We start from the raw sequence: 21631 nt of genomic DNA, 5'->3' as shown, positions 1-21631 counted from the left end.
CACTCAAAACAACACCTGCAGCCATTAGGTATGAGCTTGGAAATAATTTGTTACACGTAACGAATTACTTGTAATTTATCACTTTTTTGAGGAACGAGTGGGTAATTCCTTTACATTTTGATTGTAACAAAACTAGGAGTAATTTTATTACTTTTGTGGAGTAATTGTAACATTTCGAGCATTACTTTTGGGCATTACTTGGGTGGGAAGCAGGGGAAGTCTTCTGTTCCTCTGATTTGTGGATGAAAATCATGTGCTTCAAATTGGGCTTCTGTGCAGCGTTGCTCTTCCCTTGTGCTCTGTGGATGGGCAAGAGGTGACGAGGGAGGAGGTGGAGAGTGAGACAGGGTGAAGCGGAGAAAACAATTGTTTAAAAAAAATGGGTGGTGGTGGTGAAGAATGGAGTAGAGGGAAAAAGGAGCCGGAGGGCAAGAACGTGCATAAAGGAGGAGAAGGAAGCAGCAGCAAAATGGAGATAAAGAACTGTGCAGGTGCAAGATGACAACGTGTGTGTGTGTGTGTGTGTGTATACTGTGTTTGCCCTTGGCACACAAAGTGGCCTCTACCACCCTCTCTGGCTACTGTGCTGCCTTTGCAGTATTTTAACTTTTTTGCATCTCAGAGGAAAATGTTTGCTTGGGTGAGTGTCACTTAGTTGGTGGCAGGGCAGGGTCCGGCAGGTGGTTAAATGAGAGAGATTATGCTTGCTTGCTGAGTGGGGGGGTGCACTTGGTTTGACATGCAAAGATCTGGGTAGTGGCCTCTGCCTCCCTCCCCACCTCCCTTACCAGCGGAGAGACCACCATTGCTATCTTATGGATAAAAAAAAATTATTCTTCTACTTCTGTATGTGTGTGTTTATTGTTAATGTTGTTTTAGGCTACTTAGATATGCAGCAGCCAAGGCCAGCAACTTGTAGGCATTTTTTTTAAAAAGGAACTAAAATGTAATTGTAGTTATTACTTCTGAGAAAAAGTAATCAGTTACTTTCACAGCAATTGTAATTGTAATGGTAATTACTACTTTTAAAAAGTAATTACTACTTTTATTACTTTTTAAAAGTAATCTTAGGAGACAGAAATGAAGCAGTAGAAAGACTTATTGAATTCTGTGAAGCCAATAATATGTTTCTTGCGAACACATTTTTTGAGCAACTGAAAAGATGACTGTACACATGGACATCACCAAATGGTCAATATAGAAATCAAATTGATTATATAATTGGTAGCAGAAGATGGAGAAGTTCCATACCTTCTGCAAAAACAACACCAGGAGCAGACTACGGTATAGATCATGAAGTGGTAATATTGAAAACCAGAGTAAAGCTAAAGAAGAAGAACAAAGCAATCATAATGCCAAAATACAATTTAAATAACATCCCAGAAGAATATAAAGATCAAATAAGGAACAGATTTGAGGCTTTAAACTTAGTTGACAGAGAACCAGAAGAACTATGGAGTGAAGTCAGAGACATTATCAGGGAAGGATGCAAAAAGACAATACCTCTAGTTAAAAAGAGAGAAAGACCTCAATGGATGACTGAAGAAACTCTTAAAATGATTAAAAAGAGAAGGAAAGCAAAAGCAAAAGGAGACAGAAACACGGTCAGAACCCTAAATGCAACAATACAGCATCTAGTACGTAGGGACAAAGAGAACTATTACAATAGTTATTGTATAGAAATAAAGGAGGACAAGAAAAAAGGAAGAACAAGAGCCCTATTCCAAAAGATTAAAGAAAGGAAAGAGAAATGTAAACCAAGAGTAGGGATGCTGAATAATCAACAGATGAACACCCTGACTGACCGAGATGAAATAAAAGGAAGCAATACACTGAAGAATTCTATAAAAGAGATGCAAGGATGACAGATTCATTCACGGAGGAACCGTATGATGAAGAACCAGAAATTTTAGAATGTGAGGTGAAAGCTGCTCTTAAAATACTTGGAAGAAACAAATCACCAGGAACAGACGGCATACCAATAGAGTTGCTACAAGCTACTGAGAATGAATCTGTCCAAAGTTTGACAAAACGTTGTCAACAAATATGGAAAACTAAACAATGGCCCACAGACTGGAAGCGTTCCATATACATCCTAATTTCAAAGAAGAGGGATCCCAGGGAATGCAGTAATTATCTAACTATTGCCTTAATATCCCATGCAAGTAAAGTAATGCTCAAGATTCTACAACAAAGGCTCTTACTATATATGGAGCGACAAATGCCAGACATCCAAGCTGGATTTAGAAAGGGAAGAGGCAGCAGAGATCATATCGCAAACATACATTGGATAATGGAACGGACCAAGGAATTTCAGAAGAAAATCAGCCTGTGCTTTATAGATTACAGCAAAGCCTTTGACTGTGTAGATCATAAAAAACGATGGGATGCTTTAAAAGAAATGTGGGTGCCACAGCATCTGATTGTCCTGATGCACAACCTATACTTTGCACAAGAGGCTACTGTAAGGACAGAATATGGAGAAACCGATTGGTTCCCAATCGGAGAGGGTGTGAGACGGGTATATTTTATCACTCTATTTGTTTAATCTATATGCAGAACATATCATATGGTAAGCAGGATTGGAGCAAGATGAAGGAGGTGTAAAAACTGGAGGGAGAAATATCAATAATTTAAGATATGCAGACAATACCATACTGCTAGCAGAAACCAGTAATGATTTGAAATGAATGCTGATGAAAGTTAAAGAGGAAAGCACAAAAGCAGGACTACAGCTCAACGTCAAAAAGACTAAAATAATGACAAGAGAAGATTTATGTAACTTTAAAGTTGACAATGAGGACATTGCACTTGTCAAGGATTATCAATACCTTGGCACAGTCATTAACCAAAATGGAGACAATAGTCATGAAATCAGAAGTAGGCTAGGACTGAGGAGGGCAGCTATGAGAGAACTAGAAAAGGTCCTCAAATGCAAAGATGTATCACTGAGCACTAAAGTCAGGATCATTCAGACCATGGTATTCCCAATCTCTATGTATGGATGTGAAAGTTGGACAGTGAAAAAAGCAGATAAGAGAAAAATCCACTCATTTGAAATGTGGCGTTGGAGGAGAGCTTTGCGGATACCATAGACCATGAAAAAGACTAATAATTGGGTGTTAGAACAAATTAAACCAGAACTATCAATAGAAGCTAAAATGATGAAACTGAGGTTATCATACTCTGGACACATAATGAGAAGACATGATTCATTAGAAAAGACAATGACGCTGGGAAAAACAGAAGGGAGTATAAAAAGAGGGCCAAAGAAGAGATGGATTAATTCCATAAAGGAAGCCACAGACCTGAACTTATAAGATCTGAACAGGGTGGTTCATGACAGATGCTGTTGGAGGTCACTGATTCATAGGGTCGCCATAAGTCGTAATCGACTTGAAGGCACATAACAACAACAACAAAAGTAATCTTCCAAGCTCTGGTATTAAAGCAGTCTAATTCAATTTGTAAATTCCATCTGGTGGCCGATGGAATACTGCCACAAAGTGATAGCTGAGGGAGGGCTAAAGGCAGCTGGCAGTAATAATGGAATGGCCTTGTTTTTCTCCTCCTTTTCTCTGCCCTGCAGGCTAATGGAGTGGATGCTACTAGGTAGACCTTGAGAAGCTGTCTCACAAAGAGTCTCTTAAGATTTTGCTTGCATCCTAAAATGGCTCATGTCACCCTACAGAGACCTTACTGACTCCTCTGAGACACTAGCACCACACTTATCAAAGCAGGAGATGAGGAGCCAGGAGGTGACTAGAGGGTGGGAGCAAAGTTTGTCAGTTTGCCACTTGAGACAGGATGTTCCCTATATTGTGCAGGGGCTAGCACTCCACTTTGACATCGTTTTGAGACCCAGAGGTTTTCAGCAAAACATCTTGCTACAAATGGTGAGAAAGTACTGAAAAATGTCACGAGACAAAAACAAACAGCTCAGCTTTACATTTCCAGCAAGACATCCTTAAAACACTGATCACAAATAAGAGACTTAATTTTTTTTTACCAGTGTTTCCATTAATAAAATCTTTGTTTTGGTATGTAAGAGAACTGCACTGAATATTTAATTTAAAACAAATACTTATGCTGTAGATGTATAGCGGTATAGAAATGACATAAATAAATAAATAAATGTAATCCGTGTTATAATCAGGGAGTGGAGGGAAAATGAAAGGAGTGCATTTAATAACTGTTGTTGTTGTTGTTGTTGTTATCCTTCCCTTCCTCCCAGAAGGAGCTCAGGGTAGCAAACAAAAACACTAAAAGCACTTTCAGACATCGTAAAAAAAAAGACTTTAAAACATATTAAAAAAAAATCTTTAAAAACATCTTAAAATAAAACATCTTAAAAACATCTCAATTTTTTTTTAAAAAGAAATCTTTTTAAAAAGCAATTCCTGCACAGACGCAGACTGGGATAAGGTCCCTACTATAAATGTTTGTCGAAAGAGGAAGGTCTTCAATAGGTGCCAAAAAGATAACGGAAATGGCACCTGTCTAATATTTAAGGGGAGGGAATTCCAAAGCGTCAGTGCCACAACACTAACGGTCTGCTTCCTATGTTGTGCAGAATGGATCTCCTGATTAAGATGGTATTTGCAGGAGGCCCTCACCTGCAGAGCGCAGTGATCAATTGGGTATATAAGGGGTAAGACAGTCTTTCAAGTATCCTGGTCCCAAGCTGCATAGGGGTTTGTACACCAAAACTAGATTCTTGAGCTTGGCCCAGTAGCAAACAGCAAATAATTTAGAGTCAAACAGCAAATAATTTAGATTAGCAGAGGTTTTCAAACAGGGTTCTCAGAAGCTTCCCAGGAGTTTATTGGGGGCAGAAAAGCTACTGGCAGACAGCTTGCAGCTTGTCTCCAATTATCAATCTTTGCCTGGAAAGTGAAGTGGCAGAGTGTTAGGTGCTTTCTGGGACACACACTTAGTTTCTGTGGGGTGAACAGAGCAAGGTCCAATAAGCCTTGCTGGCGCCCCACACAGAGTGCATTCTTAAGAGTGACTCTCAGAAGCTTTAGCAAATATGAATGGATTCCCCTGCAAACATACAGGAAGTTATCAGCAGGCAAATCTGTGTGGAAAAGTTTCACTGAGGATAGGACTTTTAAAACCACCAGCTTAAAGGAATATGGAATTCTTCATTTTTGAAACCTGCAAAGATCTACTGGCTAGGCTAGGGTGTTGTACTATGTGTTCAAATGCCTTCTTGGCAATGAAGCTCATCAAATGAACCTGGACCACCCACTATTAACTTACCTGGCAGAGTTGTTGTGAGAAAGATAATACATTGGAAATTCTACATATGCATCCTTAAGTTCCATGGAGGAAAGGCACAATTGTAAATGAAATAAACACATTCTGACCAAGACTTAATGGTGACCAAAAGTAATAGCCACAGACCCACTAATTAGATTGCTTTGATGGCTTTTTTTGGCAGCTGCAGAAGAAAAGTCTGAAGATATCAGTTCAAGAATCCGAAGAGTGTTTTTATTTGTGGATCCTTGGCTACATCTGGCGAGGGCTCTTAAGATGGGTCTAGAGCAGGACTTTTCCTCTCTAGACAAGGAAGACAGGGAGCAGAGAGTCTGGAGGCTGGGGTGTGCAGTTCACAATTAATTCTCTGAACCTGAAAGCAACATAGATACATGGCCTGATGAAGTTGCAGGCCTTCTAATGTGACCACATATCTCCATGCAATCAGTGTTTCTCCATTTACATTCTTGTAGGGGGATCTCAACTGTTTTCATATGGGCTTCTTTTGTCATACTGAACATACCTTTTGGAATCTGGGACGAGGATGTGAGCTGTAAGCCTTATCTCTTATTAAGGTTTAGAACAATGTGACCTAATTAAAGAAAGGCAAATCTGAGGCAGTTCCAGTGTACTATATCACAAACAGGAGGTAGATGTCAGAACTACCTGCCCAGTGGAATTGCAAAGGATGGTGGTGCACTCTGGACCTGGTTGAAACTTGTCTAGGTCCTTCCAGAGATATTCTGTTGGAGGTTTATGAGGTTTTTTAGACTCTGCAGCCCATATCTGCAAAAACAAAACAGGAAGCTCTCAGATACTGCATAATTACGTTTAAGATTCTTCCACAACAAAACAATAGATTTGTCGAATGACAGTACTTCCCCCTCCAAAGCACACGGTATTAGAGTGTTGGGCGCATTCTAGGATACACTCTTAACTTGCACTAGGGAAATGTTCACATGTGCCAAGTATATGCTCTGGAACATGCCGTAGAACTTTCTATGACATGGAGGGATTCTGTGATGGACACACAGGAGTTCTTCACAGATGCATAGGCATAAGAAAGGTTCCCTGGCAGTAGAAAGCGTGAAAAACAGGCTTCTGCAGCAGTATTTGGTAACAGCATCTTGTCTCAATAACTATCAGTGTAATCTTGGTATGGAATTCAATCTTCCGGCCCAGCAATCAAAACAAAAACATAAACATGTCTGTATAAAACACTATGGCAGTAGAATTCTTCAACAGTTTGGGTAGGGGTGAAAAAAACCTCAGTTTTTCAGAAAACGGTCTTCTGATAAATTTTGGCGCACTTAATGCTACACAAAGTTCTATTGTTAGTTGGTTCATATTGATGGATGAAGGAAGCAATGGGCCAAGAGAGGAGATCTGGAAGGGGGAAGAGCCAAACCCAGGGCTTCCTTCTGCAATATTAATTTTATTATTTATTATTTGATTTATATCCCTCCCTTCCTCCCAGCAGGAGCCCAGGGTGGCTCCTAATATTAATATTAAATTATAGGCTATTAATATTAAATTATAGTGGAATGAATGGGTAGCTGCACTCAAAATTCTTCATCCTATATATGGGTGAAGTTAGGAGAGCCATTCTCATGAATACTCTCCAGGACCCCAAGGAATTTTCCAACAGTTTGAGGGGGGCCTGAGGCTGCGGACTAGGGATGGAATTTTCTCCTTTTTTAATGTTTCATATTTAAGTGTGGCTGTAAATGATCTAATTCCTTTTTCCTTCACTATCCTTTTTTTGATCTGCTCTGATTGCTTTGCAGAGAATTTTTGATATTATAATTGCTATTTATTCATGAGTTCTCCTCTACTGTTATCACTTTATTCTGAACCCTGTAATGATTGCCTGTTTACATTCCTTTTCAAGTGCAAATTAGGTAGTTAATTGCCCATCCCCCCTAGACCTGGGAGGGCTGCTATGGGAGTGTGGCCAATGAGGTAATGGGAGTGGCCAAGTTTTGTTTTGTCCTCTTCCTCCTCTGTTGCAAACATACTGTGGATGCTTAAGCATTCCAGTTTTGCATATAGCTCCCAACTACACTGTAATATGCCTTACTTTGGTTCAGAAGGGATTTTGGCTGCTACCACAGCAGTATCATGGATAATAGTTGTTGCCTAAAGGTCTCCAGAGTTTCTTTTCTTAAAAAATAAAACCAATCCTGTAAACTGTAAGTTCCTATTATTCAGAGAAAAAGATATGGCAGGTGGGGAAAAACAAGAAGCCAAAATGATAGAAAAAGGAATCTCACACCATATGATCAGTTCTGAATAATGAATACTGTAGCAGGACATTCTACAAGTTTCTCCATTATTCCACTGGTGTGGCGACTCAGACATTCACACAAAGTATATTTAAGTCTCTTGGTTTTTATAAAAGCAGGGATTGGCTTAACTCAAAATTCCTCCTCCTTTTGATCAATCACATTTACACAGGTTCTACCTCTCCATTCAAAGTGAAATTGGGGCTGGAAGTGTGCAACAACATGCCCTACTAATTAGATAACCAATGCCAGGATATCTGCTTTTTCAACTCCTCTCCTGGTCTCTTTTCCTCCAGCTCCCATCATGAAAGATACAGTCCTGGGTTCAGAAAGAAAATAAACACAAGGCTTTTCCTTATCTAAGTAAGCCTTTAGGCTAGGATAACATGCATTGGCATGCAATGTGTAGTTTGGGCCTCAGTCACACAGACATTATTGAATTATTTACTTTTCGTAAATAGAAAAAATTGACATTATTATGATAAAAGATACATTCAGGACTGCTTAGAAATCGTATTTGCCTATGCTATCTCCATCCAGTTTGCTGCAGGATTTATGTGAACACCAACAGGGAAGCAAGTTTTAGAAGGGCAGTTTTATGTAATGAATTTTCATTTTTTCAATTATATCTTTTCAATTTGGACAGCGAGACATCTTAATATCCAGTATAAGCAAGGTTGCCGACATTTGATATGTAAAGTACTGGCAGACTGGATGGAGACTATTTTGCATGATAGCAACAGACTTTTTCCTACTTTTTAATTTCACTCACTGTTACTAAAGAATTAGCCTTCATTCTGATCGCTGGGGGGAATTTGAAGATCGCTATTGGGTGGCCACTGAAGTTCTGCTGGAGTGTATGATCTCCAATGCCCTCTTCTTTATCAGGAGAACTGTTAAGTATCTTTACATAATGGCCACGTGGATGAATTTCAACAATTTTAAGGTTTCCAACAGCACTAAAAAATAAAAGAGAAGAAAACTGGGTTAAATGTTTCTCAGGCTCCTTTGAACAACTCTGTATTATTATATTGGAACTCCTAGTACCGGGAAATTGGTCTTACTATTTATGCTTAACTTTTCCACCCATGGGGTAACCCCAATGGGTAGCACCATAAGATAGCAGAGTGAGGCACTTGATGGGGGGCCAGATTCACTAGGAGGCCCACCAAGAGCTGGTACACTTTATTCTCACTTTGGGCTTGGCCAGGTGAGAAGCAGCGCACACCCAGCCAGGTATGGTCTGTAGTCAGTGTGTACCCCAAAACCCTTTTAAGTGATTGGAGACAGGTTGGAGGTAGCAACATGTAATCTGGCAGGTGTCTATACCAACTAAGTGTGTCTTTGGAGCCTGATTTCTCAGTTCATATCCTGCTCCATCCCTTTGCTGGCCATTTTTCTCCCTTTCCCTCCTTCCCCAAATCTGGGAGGCAATCCTGCTCCTCACATTCAGCCAGAAGTGTGGCAAAGGCCAGGAAAAGCACTACTGATTCTTCTGATTGTGTGAACAGCCCCTAGCCTGTGAGATCTGAAATATCCCCTCCCTTTCCCTGCTTTGCTTGTTTTGTTCCTGCTGGAGACATGAGAATCTGTGAGTGTCTGTAGGTGATTGTATCTGTTCTGCCCAGTAGTCCCTCCATTCCTTTTGGGGGGGGGCATAGAAAAACAGAACCTTTGCTTTGCTTCTGCTCTGTCATTTCTGAAAAACAAGAGTCTCTCTGGAAAAAAACAAGTACATTAAACCTTAATCCTTTTACCACATTGCCTCTTGGTTTCCCCCCCCCAAAAAAAAGGAATGGAGGGACTACTGGGCAGAACAGATACAATCACCTACAGACACTGGAAAGACACAGATGTCTCTCTGGACTTTTACTCATATAATGCAACTCACTTGATAGGGTTCTTCTCCCCTAGCCCCCAATATAATACTAGTGATTAATGATTATTACAGGATGTGTTTAGAGAACCACTGGAAGCTAAAGAAATGCAACAATTCCACTTTCCATCTGATACAGTGTAAGAATTAGGTCTTTGTTTTTATACTGACTGCGGTGTGTTCTGTGCATGCCTTGTTCTCTTTTGCTGATCTGATTTGTGACTATGCCTATAATTATGAATTTCCCAAAAGCACTTTTGCAGCAACCAAGGTCGGACTGACATATATTGCTGCCTTAAATGCTCAAATGAAATTAACAGTTTGCATGTCTTTCCAGCATGTACCTCTGTTGATTACAGTGCCGGTCAGTTTGACCCGCATTGCTGTGAATAATGTAAAACCAGGCTGAATAAATTTTGTAGTTTATATTTTGTGGATTGAGAACCGTTGTTCTGTTTGATTAGTGGATCATCATATTTTACTTCCTTGCTTATGGCTTTTACCAGATGGGAAGATGCTTAGGAAATTCAGCTGTTTAATTTGTCCTCTGTGGACATGATCCAGCTAAGCCCTATGTGCATTCAGGGCAGAGAAATGTACACGGCCTAGTATTTATTTAAGTTTCCAGCGGAGCTGCTTGTATTGCTGAAGAGGCAAGCTGCTCTTCAGTTTCACATTTAATATTTTAAACTGAGCATTGGGTTGATTCTTCAGTATAGCATGGATACTTCAAGGAAACATCCATCTCATCCAGATTTTTATTTCTTTTTTCATTGTGCTCGGGGACCACTTCAGAAGGAGCACCTGAGATCACTGATGATCCCCAGAGCACAATTTAAGAAACTTTGATGAGTGTAGAGTTTCCAAGAACAACATGGAGTTCATGCTTCTCTTCACAGCCTGTCTGCTGCAAAATAAGATGGAGGTGCAGCTTGTCCTGTCTTGTTCTCCCATCCCTGCCTGCTGTATGCCAAAATTACAATCTTGCGTACTGCAGTAGGTGGGAGCACAGAATAGTCAATGGGACTAGGGGAAGGGAGGACCAGGAGAAATGGCAGCTATATCCCCTTGCACAGTGGTGGAGCTGTTAAATATGGTTGGAATTCCAGCTCACAACTTGGCAACTGTAAGCATAACAGTAAGTCAGTCACTGCCATCCAACAGGCATGGGGAAAAAAAACAGTTATCTCCACACATACACTAAGATAACCAGTGAAGGACCTTCTTTGGGTGCCTACCATCTGAGGTATGAATGGAAATGGACTGCCTTCAAGTCAATCCCGACTTATGGCGGCCCTATGAATGGTAAGCGGTATTCAGAGGGGGTTTACCATTGCCTCCCTCTGAGGCTAGTCCTCTGCAGCTGACTAGGGCCTGCTCAGCTTGCCACGGCTGCTCAAGCCAGCCCCTTCCTTGTCCTCAACTGCCAGCTGGGGGGCAACTGGGCTCCTTGGGACTATGCAGCTTGCCCAGGGCTGCACAGGTGGCAGGGCACATAACCCCTGAGCCACTCACTGTGGGGGTGATCTTTAGCTGGCCCTTGACACCCAAGAGACATGAGCGGGGATTTGAACTCACAGACTCTGGACTCCCAGCCAGGCTCTCCACCCCACTGTGCTATACCAGCTGTCTACCATCTGAGGTATACCAAGAGGCTAATGTGGAAAGGGCCTTTTCTGTGGTGGTGTCTCAACTATGGAATCCTCTCCCCCCCCCATGGAGGTTCACCTGGTGCCTACCTTGTTGCTTTTTATTACACCAGGCAAGCACCTTTTTATTATTTCCTCCAATCTTTTAATCTCAGATTGTTTAATGACATTTTTAGATTCTACTGCTGCCATTTGTTGTATGTTTTGTTGTATTTTTGGACTTTATAAGCTGCCCTAAAAACTCATTTGAAGGGTGAGGTAAAATTACTAAATAAATGTGTGAGGAGAGTGGGAGAGCATGTTGTGCTCAGGAGAGAGCATTAGATATTTCCACAGCAGGCTGCGTGAGTACAGCTCTCAAGGTGGGACTGGACAGAGGCCATAAAGATGAACTTTAAGTTGCCTACTGAGTTGAAAGACGAGGCACCCCAGGTTTTTCTAGCCTGCTTTCCCCCCCCCCCAGCCCCGGCAATTTGTTTTTCCCTCCCCATCTTTGACTGATTTATGGCAAATAGGTAGGCCAATGGGGAGGACAAAAGGAATAGAGAAACACAGCTACCACATTTTTTATTCAGTGGAAAAGCTAAAGTGACAATGCAGTTCTCTGGGTTGCAAACTTGCAACCCTATTCCCTGAAAACACAACTTACCTAACACACAAATACATGGAGGGAAAATCTTATATAGAATTGTTTCTTCATGTACTGCATTTGTATCCCATCCTTCTTTTAAAAAACAACAACAAAAAACCCCGAGAGGAACATCTACGACCACACAACAGTCCTGTGAAGTAAGCTAGGCTAAGAGTCAATAGCTTGGCCCAGGCCACAATGTGAATTTCAAAGCTGAACTGTGACTTGAACCTGGGTTTCCCACATTCGAGGTAACACTCTAGCATGCTCAGTGCCAGGGATGGCTAACCTGTGGCTGTCCAGATGTTGCTGGACTCCAGTTCCTGACCACTGGCCATGCAGGCTGGGGCTGATGGGAGTTGGAGTTCCAGGGCCACATTATGATTTTTGTGGGCCCCTTCCTCCATAATAATAACAATATTAAAAATTATTTTTGATACAACTTTAAATACGTCAACATTTTATTTATTTATTTTTTAAGCAAAATTTAACAGATTTTCGTGGGCTCTAAAAATTTCACTTTTTTCTGATGTGAGAAAAAAAATCAAAAGATTTTCTTTGACCTTAAAAGTTCATTTTTTTCGGACTTCCGGGAAGGGTGACTTCGCTTGTGCCTGCTTTTGGGACGGGCTCCCGCCTCAAAAGAAGCTTATTCAGATATAAATCAGTCAGAACATTTTTTTTTTTTGACTGATGAAATTTCTCCCGGGCAGGGAGAAACGTAGAGATCAACCTCAAAGCCTGTTTTTGTTGGGAGGACTGGATTTCATTAATTTATGAGATAAGGTCCAGCCAACAATGCCGGACGGACTTTCTAACAAGCTCTATCTGCTTAAGCGATACGTTTATCTTTTCTTCAAAGAGAGAACGGACTAACAGGCAAGCACCCTTCTTTCTATTATTTTTTTTACTTGGTTTAAATTGTTGCAGCAAAAGGAGATTTGTCAGATTGATCGGCTTTGGACAACTTCTGGGTGAGATATAGCTCTTCTCTGTTATTCACGAAATTAACAGCTTATCTCTGTTTCTGTCGCAAAAAGCTGTCCTGGAAGTGCATTCTAAAGATAATAAACAGAAGAGGGATTTCTATTCCTGATTTCTATTCCGAGGAATATTATATTGTCTGGGACTATTCTTTTTTTGGTTTATTTTATTTTGACGAATCTGCTTCTTCACGACGCCACTAACTGTTTTGATGCTGGGAACTAAATTTGTTTTGCATTCTTGCACAAGAGAGATAAGGCAGGTTGCTGTTTATACTGTGATGTCATCAAGCCTGGAATATTAACCCAATTGTTGCTGAAATAAGAAGTGGTTCTTCTTTATTTTTGTTTTGCTTTGTTTTCGTGGTTTTAAAAATGGCAATCAAGAAAGTGGCTGAGAATCTGGAAGTAATTATGTTTCAGAAAATAATGGATGAGATTGAGATAACGAAACAAACCCTGCGACAGGGTAGTAAGGAGCTGAAAATTGAACTGAGCAAAATGATGCAGGAGCTTAAAGAAATAGGGGACCCTGTGAGAGAGGAGAATGAGATCAGAGATGAGAAAAGAAAAAATAAAGGGAAGATACAAGCCCTGGAGATTGGAACAAATGTGGAATTGGAAAAAGATCTGGAGTTTATGGATTTTAGAAATAAAATCTACTGTTTGGAATTTAACGTTATCTCTGAAGAAATTAATGAAGATATTAGAGATAAAGTTATCAATGGCTTGGATAATCTTCTGGACTGGAATGATGTGATGGAGCTTGATATAGAGAAAATCTATGGAATTAACTGCAGCCATGTGACAATGGAAAAACTCTTAAGAGATGAGCCAGTGCATTTTGTAAAAAAGAAGAACACAGATATGACTTTACAACAGTATTTCAGCAACTTATGCAGAATGGATGGCAAGAAAATATTTGGGATAGAGGAAATTCCCATCAGACTCTTATTATATGACTATGGCTACAACAGCAAGATTATTATGGAATACTGATAATGGAAGATTGGACACTGAAATTACTGGACTTAACAGGACTATTGAAGATGGAAGATGGAACTAATAGGGATAATGGAATAATGGCTATTGAAATTATTGGACCTAACAGATTCTGATGAGATGGATTAATCGAAATGTTTATTTGGACTATGGTTATGACAATAAGATTATTATAATTATTAACGAGATGGATTAATTGACATGTTTATTTGGAGAAAAATTGATAGATATATTTCTTAAAGAATTGAAACCTCTCTTTGACTTTTTGTGGAAAGAATAAAGTAATGTTTATGAGATTTGATGATTAATTAAGATAACTACGGGAGGAAAGTGATTTTATAATATGATTTAAGAGACAGGATTGTTATATATTGTAGACCTATAACTGATTTGATATGTGACAAATGGGAAGTCAACATTTTATTTTATTTTATTTTATTGTTTAATCATTTTTGTTTTGTTTTGTTTTTTGTCTTTGAATGTTTTATGATTTTGTTTTCTATGTTTTATGAAAATTTGAATAAAAATTATTGTAAAAAAAAAAAAGTTCATTTTAGTGGGCCACTAAAAGTATCATGGGCCCTACTAGGCACTGTGCCTACTGTGCCTAATGGATAAGTCAGCCCTGGTCTGTTCCCCATTCCTGCCCACACTCTAGGCTCAGGGCAGTAGTGTTTCTTTTAGTTTTGCTGCATTACAGGAAGGTAAGTTATGTGGAGACTTGTCCCAGGTACCAAGGCCTGGCTGAGTGGGGATTTGAACCTAAGAATCTAAACCCTACTTCGGAGGCCAACATTCTAATCATAGCTCTCTATGAAAAGTTTTGGTTTTAAAATCAGCATAGAGATTTGCGATTTTAAAAAAAATCCTCATGAAAATTCTCCAGCATTTTAGTGTGAATGACTCCTAATAAATACATTTTCGTATGTGGTTTTGACTAATATACACATTTTTGCAAGCCGTTTCTCATCATTTCATGGTTTTTGCATGTTATTTTTACCAATACATTCTGAGCACACTTTCCTCTTATCTATGCATTTTTGTAAATATTGTTTGGTTGGAGAATTGCACTGCAAAACTCGGATGTGTGAATTTTGAAGGATGACTGTGCTTTGGTTCTCATATTGTTTCAGAAAGTACAAATTTGACCAATTTGGCTTTAAATGTGAACTGAATCAAATTTCTTCCCTATCCATATAGCACATGAGAGAGAATAAAACTTCCAAGCGCACTTAAAGGAAACTGACAGCTGCATTACATTCTCGCCTTTTACAGCTGACAGAACTAATGACTGTTCATGCCCCTTTCAGACAAGAAATAAGTAATTCGCTCTGTGTAAAACAGAATGCAATTTACAAAATACACAGAAGTGCAGAAAGAAGGTGGCAGTTTCTTCGATCCTGCAGTGTTTTAGTTACACTTATATTTCCCATATGCAGCCAGGGATTCACTCTTTAGAAATAGATTCATGACTATATTTTTTAATATAAAATTTGCTAGGCTGTTCCTGCTATCAGAGAAAGATGCAATATGGGCAAAGCATTGGTTTTTTGCTTGCTTTTTAAACACCTCTTTTTCTTTTCTTTTTTACTGGAAAGGCTATGTATGCTTTCTATTTGAAGTATCTTTGATGAATTGAAAATGAGAAGGGGCAAAGATGTTTCACTCCAAGGAGAACTTGCAGCCTTGTAGCACAGGAAACAGGCCAGCAATAGCCATTGCACAGAACTGACTCAATTAATTCACTTCATTTAACCCTCTGGTGAGAGGATTGCAAGGGAGATAGAGTACAGTTAGATCTTGTTTCCTCCATGCAACTAACAACTGTGTGACCAGCGAAACATTCTTTCCTGTGGCTGATCGGAAGAGTGGAACGATAATTCAAAAGCCTTCAGTCCTGCCCTAAAATGAGAGTCTGGGGATGTACACGTGTGCGTGTGTGTGGGAGAGACAGTCCTGGTTCTTTAGATGTGCTGGCTCAGCACTCCTTATGCCAGCCAATCACACACACATTCTGATACTGGAGGGAGTGCATAACAGTTGCCAAGCAGGAGGGGTGTGTATGTGTGTGTGTGAGTGAGAGAAAGAGAGAGGGAGAGAGAAAGATTCAGCCTTCAGAAAAGGGCTGGCAGGTTGGAGGAACAGCACTGCAAATATTCTGTTAAAGCTGCTTGACACCTGCCAAAGACTAGCATGGAAGCAATAACTTGGGCTGAGTACACACCATACCTTCATAGCACATTCAAAGGAATTATCCACTATATGCAGAGCTCGGAAAAGTTACTTTTTTGAACTACAGCTCCCATCAGCCCAATCCAGTGGCCATGCTGGCTGGGGCTGATGGGAGTTGTAGTTCAAAAATAGCAACTTTTCCAAGCTCTGACTATATGCACACACACCCAAGGATCCTGGGAACTGTAGTCTGTTAAGGGTGGTGTGGACTGTAGCTCTGTGAGGGATAAACTGCAGCTTTCTAGGATTCATTGGGGAAAATGTGCTTTTGAGTGTGCTTTAAAGGTATGGTGCATATGCAGCCTTGATTTGCCTGCAAGCTTTCTCCCTTTCTTTGAGTTACAAAATTCTACAACACAGGAGTCCTTATCTTTATTAGGTGGGAACTTTCTTATGGACATGACTTAATGGGAGGGGGGAATCAGGGCAGGATGTTGCCACAACTTATTTCTGGATCTGTTCCAGATCTGTGACTAGTTCTGTGATACCTATGCCATATCCACACTAGGGATGGAATACGTCAATTCCAGTTCTTTCTGTTTTCTAAAATTCAGTTCTCCACATTTCTGCTGCAATTTGCAGTATCTATATATATTTCAAATCCTCATGAAAATTCTTCACAGTTTTAGTAATAAAACATTTTTGGATGCCTTCATCCAAGGGCATCCAAAAAACTTTTGGATGGTTTTGACTAATGCACTCATTGTTTGCAAGCTATTTATTCTAATATAATGCATTTCTAAAATTTAGATAAGTGCAAATTATGAAGGTCGGCTGTGTTTCAGTTCTCATATTGTTTCAGAAACTGCGAATTTGATAAATTTGGCTTGAAATACAAATTGAGTCGAATTTCTCCTCTATCCCTAGTCCACACTATACCTTTAAACCACTCTTGCACCACTTTAACAGCCATGGCTTCCCCCAAAGACTCATTTACTATATCAGACTAAGGATCCATCCAGTTCAGTGCTCCATTTTGAACATAGACAGCCAGATGTTTCTCTGCCCCATAACAAGGAGATGTTTAATGACTTTCTCCTGTAGTTCATCCCTACCATCAGGTACTCAGAGTTTTTTCCTCTGCACTGTGCCCAGAGCTCTATAACTGAAGTAAATGCAATCCCTTAGGCCTCTGATGGGGCAATCCCACCACCACCTCCTAACAGCACCTGGATGCTGATGAGTTGTAGTATTCTGGTGGGACATGTGGCTTTCCTGCTGTCTCTGCCAGTTCTGGAGTGGTCTTCTGGGTATCAGCAAATAAAGATCTGATGTAATCTTGACCTTGTCCAAATGCATCACTCCCAAGGCTGGAAGTGCTGGAGCAAGGGCGGTGTTGTTTTTCTGGTAAAATACTGGTGCTGCTGCAAGCTGTTAAGCAAAAGAGTAACAGAGTGGAGAATATAAACGGTTTTTAAGAGAGAGAGAGAGAGAGAGAGAGAGAGAGAGAGAGAGAGAGAGAGAGAGAGAGAGAGAGAGAGAGAGAGACTAATGTTCAAAACCTTTTCTGGAAATGAATTTGCATAATCTAATTTACTTTCTGTTGGTTCCATCGTTAATGTGAAATGGTGCTCCCTGAGTATCTCTCACAAACCTATGGCTATAGAATGAGACACAGCTGGTAAAGGGAATATTTTGCTAGTGACATGCAGACTTATTACCTTGCTGGAATTATCTCAGTAGCTGAACCATAATGAATTAGGCCATCACTGGAATAGCTGTTACCATGAAATTGCCAGGTGGGAAGACAGTGTGGCATCAGCTGGGAGCCAGTAATGAATCTATTGAACCTATTCCACCTACAGAATGATTGTGGTAATATCCTTAATAAGGCTTCTTCTTCTTCTGCTGCTGCTATTATTATTATTATTATTATTATTATTATTATTATTATTATTATTATTATTATTCCACTTCCTATGCTATGTGGAATGGACTTCCTGATTAAGATGGTATTTACAGGAGGTCCTCACCTGCAGAGCGCAGTGATCGACTAGGTATATAAGGGGTAATATAGTCTAATATAGGTATCCTGGTCCCAAACTCTATAGGGCTTTGCACACCAAAATCAGCACCTTGAACTTGGCCTGGCAGTTAATGGCCAGCCAGTGCAATTCTTTCAGCATTGGGGTAACAAGTTGGTGATATTCTGCCCCAGTGAGCAGTTGCGCTGCCACATTTTGTATCAGCTGCAGCTTCCGGACCAACCTTAAGGGCAGTCCCACATGGAGCACATTACAGTCATTCAGCTTCGAGGTTACCAATGCATGGACAATAGAGGTCAAGCTATCCCAGTTCAGAAACAGCCACAACTGTCTTACCAGCCAAAGCTGGTAAAAGGCACTCCTAGCCACTGAGGTCACCTGGGCCCTAGCAAAAAAGATGAATCCAGGAGCACCCTCAGACTACAAACCTGCTGTTTCAGAGGGAGTACGACCCCATCCAAAGCAGGCAATTGACCAATTATCCAGACTCGGAAACCACCTACCCACAGTGCCTCCATCTTGCTAGGATTCAGAATCAGCTTGTTAGTCCTTATCTAGCCCACCACAGAGTTCAGGCACTGGTCCAGGGCTTGCATGGCCTCTCTCGATTCCGATGCTACAGAGAATAGAGCTGGGTATCATCAGCATATTGCTGACACTTCACCCCAAATCTCCTGATGACCACTCCCAACAGCTTCATATAGATGTTAAACAGCATTGGGGACAAGATGGTACCCTGCAGCACTCCACAGCACAATTGCCAGAGGGCCAAAAAACAATCAACGCTATTCTCTGAAAACAACCCTGGAGATAGGATCAGAACCACTGAAAAACGTTGCCTCCAACACCTGTCTCACCAAGTCAGCTAAGAAGGATACCATGGTCAATGGTATCAAAAGCTGCTGAGAGATCAATTAAGAATAACAGGGTTGCACTCCCCCTATCCTTCTCCCAATAAAGGTCATCCTTCAGGGTTACCAAAGCCAATTCAGTCCCATAACCAGGCCTAAACTCAGATTGGAATGGGTCAAGATAATTTGTTTTATCCAAGAGTACTTGCATATTTGATTGTAGAAAATAGCACGTTCAGATGTCTGTAAATGAGCCTTCACCAACCTGGTGTCCTCCAGATGTTTGGGACTGCAACCCGCATCAGCCCCAGCCAAAACAACTGGAGAGCACCAGCTTGGCAAAAGCTGATATAACCAAACTCAAGTAATTGGCCCCAAAAATATAACCATACATTCTGATTATGTAAACTTTTGTCTCTTTTTTTAAATAAAAATGTTATTACAGTTTTCAATATAATAAAAAAATGCTGACATCTGGAGCAAAAATTCATGGCTTCTTCATTCTTTCTACATACTTTCCCCTGTTTTTGTAGGGAGCACAGTATAGTTTTTCAATGCATTACAGGGATGAGGAACCTTTGACCCTCCCAAGGTTATTGAACTACTACTCCCATCATCCCTGGTCATGGGCAATGCTTGTTGGGGCTGATGAGAGTTGTAGTTGAGTAAGATCTGGAGGGCCAAAGATTCCCCACCTTTGATGTATCATATACCTCAAAACCCAGGTTTCATTTTCAAAAAATGTTGTGTTCCTAATGGCTTCGTGAATAGTTAAGGGCAATCTTGCAAAAGGGCTTCCAATAGCCCAAGGAAGGGATGTTTTAAAAGTCCTCTGGTATGATCTATGGCCTTACCTAAATTTTTATTTAATGTCAGAACTGATGATACAGGAAACCTGACTGTTCTTGATGATGATTTTCCATGCAGCAGAGTAACTGTTGAAGTAGACTGCATGAAGCGTGAATACAGTACTTTTTCCGAAGGCTTGGCCGAGATGTTTGCTTTGCTGTCTGAGGTATGGAGTGGAGCAGAGGGCAATTGACAGGGTGCTGTCTCAGTCCTGTGTAGACATTAAAAACCAACCTGGTGAAATTGCATTTATTTACAGTTAGTCAAGCCCTTTCCTGCTAAGGGAGAACAATGCATAATCTATGCATTCCCATGCATTTCTAAAGTTAGATAATATTTATTAACCAACAAAATACTATGATAGGTTCTAGGACTTCCAGGAAGGGAGAGGAAAGGGGGAGAGGGAGGGGGGATAGAGAGGAGAGGAGAGGAGAGGAGAGGAGAGGAGAGGAGAGGAGAGGAGAGGAGAGGAGAGGAGAGGAGAGGGAGAGGGGAGGGAGAGGGGAGGGAGTGTTTAAAATGGAATAAATGTCTGGTGTGGATGTGGCCCCGATTAGCCAAGCCAAACAGCTGTGAGTCTGGCTTTTAGAACCCTGAAGGTTGGTTCTTACTGAGCTTGCCTACACTATCTTAGACTCCAGTGTTAATTTTCTTCAATTAATTAAAAATCAGTCATGCATTTTTTAAACTTTTAAATTGCAGAAGATGAAGGTCAGAGTATGGGGCAAGGTCAGTAATGGGATTACAGGTACTCTGTGAACATGACTGATGTTTACTTAATTTCAACAAATTATGAGACCATTGACAGAAAAAAGTCTAACGGGTCTGGATTTTTTTTACTTTTCAGACTTTAAAGTCTGGATTCTCTCTCTGAGTGTTTTGTGTATCACCATGAGAACTTAGAGGGTTATTAAGCAAGTGTTTTTGAGTTCAGGACTATAAGTTTTGTAAGATTTTGTTTTGAAATTAGCTTATGGGAAGCAGCAGACGAGCATGGGGGTATTTTCAATTTAACATGGCAGAATGTGAAAAATCCATGCTGACTATAGTATATAGCCACTCTCATGGCTGTATAATTGTCATTGCCAATTAAGTTCCTGTGATTTGTGAAATGAGGCTATTTTTCAGGACAGGCATAAGGAGTAGTGAAAGGTATGCTGAGATATATTTTTGGAAGGGTGCCTGCAACCCTTTGCTACTCTCAGAATCATGCCTGATGGATGGTACAGCAATAGTGCTCCATTTCCTACACCTATTTTTTCCTGCCCTACCTAACCCTTCTTGTACTCTCCATATACTTTTGATTCTCCTCCCTCCACTTCCCAGCTACTTTGCAAAAAAGAAAAATCTCAGGTATGTGAAAATATAAAGCTTAGAAACAAAGTAAGTTGAGGCAATTAAACACATATATACAAATATATGCAAACACCCTTATTTGCATAATCTAAAACAGTGGTTCCCAAGCTGTGGTCCATAGACCACCAGTGGTCTGCAAGCTTCATTCAGATGGTCCATGGCGCGACTGTGGATTTGTGGTTGAAGATGGGAGATGACATATCCAGTGCATTAAACGTTCACATTGGCTTTTAATAGTATTGTTACTGCTTCTTTTATACCTTACATGTTGTATTTTATTGTTTTATAGCTTGATTTCTATGGAATTCAAATTGTAATACAATAAATAAGAAATAAAAGCAATAAAATACCATTAAAAATCATTCCGCATCTAGCACAGCACACTGCAATTGCTATGATAGGCAGAAAAGGCATTAAGTGGTCCACCAAGTCCCTTAGCAAATTTCAAGCGGTCCATGGGGAAAACCGTTTGGGAACCACTGGTCTAAATTGTGCAAAATTTGGGGTTTTGTCATGGCTTGCTTTAGGCTACAAATCCCATATACACTTACTTGGGAGTCAATCTCACTGCTCAATGTGACTTACTTCTGAGTCAAACTGCATAGGCTTGAGCAGAGCTTGGAAAAGTTACTTTTTTGAACTACAACTCCCATCAGCCCCAGCGGCTGAT

General features: G+C 40.4%; 1 protein-coding gene across 5 annotated transcripts in view; it reads right to left on the bottom strand.

Moving 5' to 3' along the window:
- LMNTD1 (lamin tail domain containing 1) overlaps positions 1 to 21631 on the bottom strand; it is a 327152-nt gene that overhangs the window by 80321 nt on the left and 225200 nt on the right. For all 5 annotated transcript variants that reach the window (XM_061582240.1, XM_061582244.1, XM_061582242.1 and 2 more), the window contains 4 exons: positions 19611 to 19816; positions 17090 to 17291; positions 8320 to 8506; positions 5929 to 6048 (listed from right to left, as the gene is read on the bottom strand). In XM_061582240.1, the coding sequence (XP_061438224.1) occupies positions 5929 to 6048; positions 8320 to 8506; positions 17090 to 17291; positions 19611 to 19816 (715 nt within the window). The remainder of the gene's footprint in view (positions 1 to 5928; positions 6049 to 8319; positions 8507 to 17089; positions 17292 to 19610; positions 19817 to 21631) is intronic.

Source organism: Rhineura floridana, chromosome 8 (genome assembly GCF_030035675.1).
Source record: "Rhineura floridana isolate rRhiFlo1 chromosome 8, rRhiFlo1.hap2, whole genome shotgun sequence".
Classification (NCBI taxonomy): Eukaryota; Metazoa; Chordata; class Lepidosauria; order Squamata; family Rhineuridae; genus Rhineura; species Rhineura floridana.
Note: the sequence above shows the minus strand (reverse complement) of the source record. Positions and strands in the feature narration are given on the sequence as shown.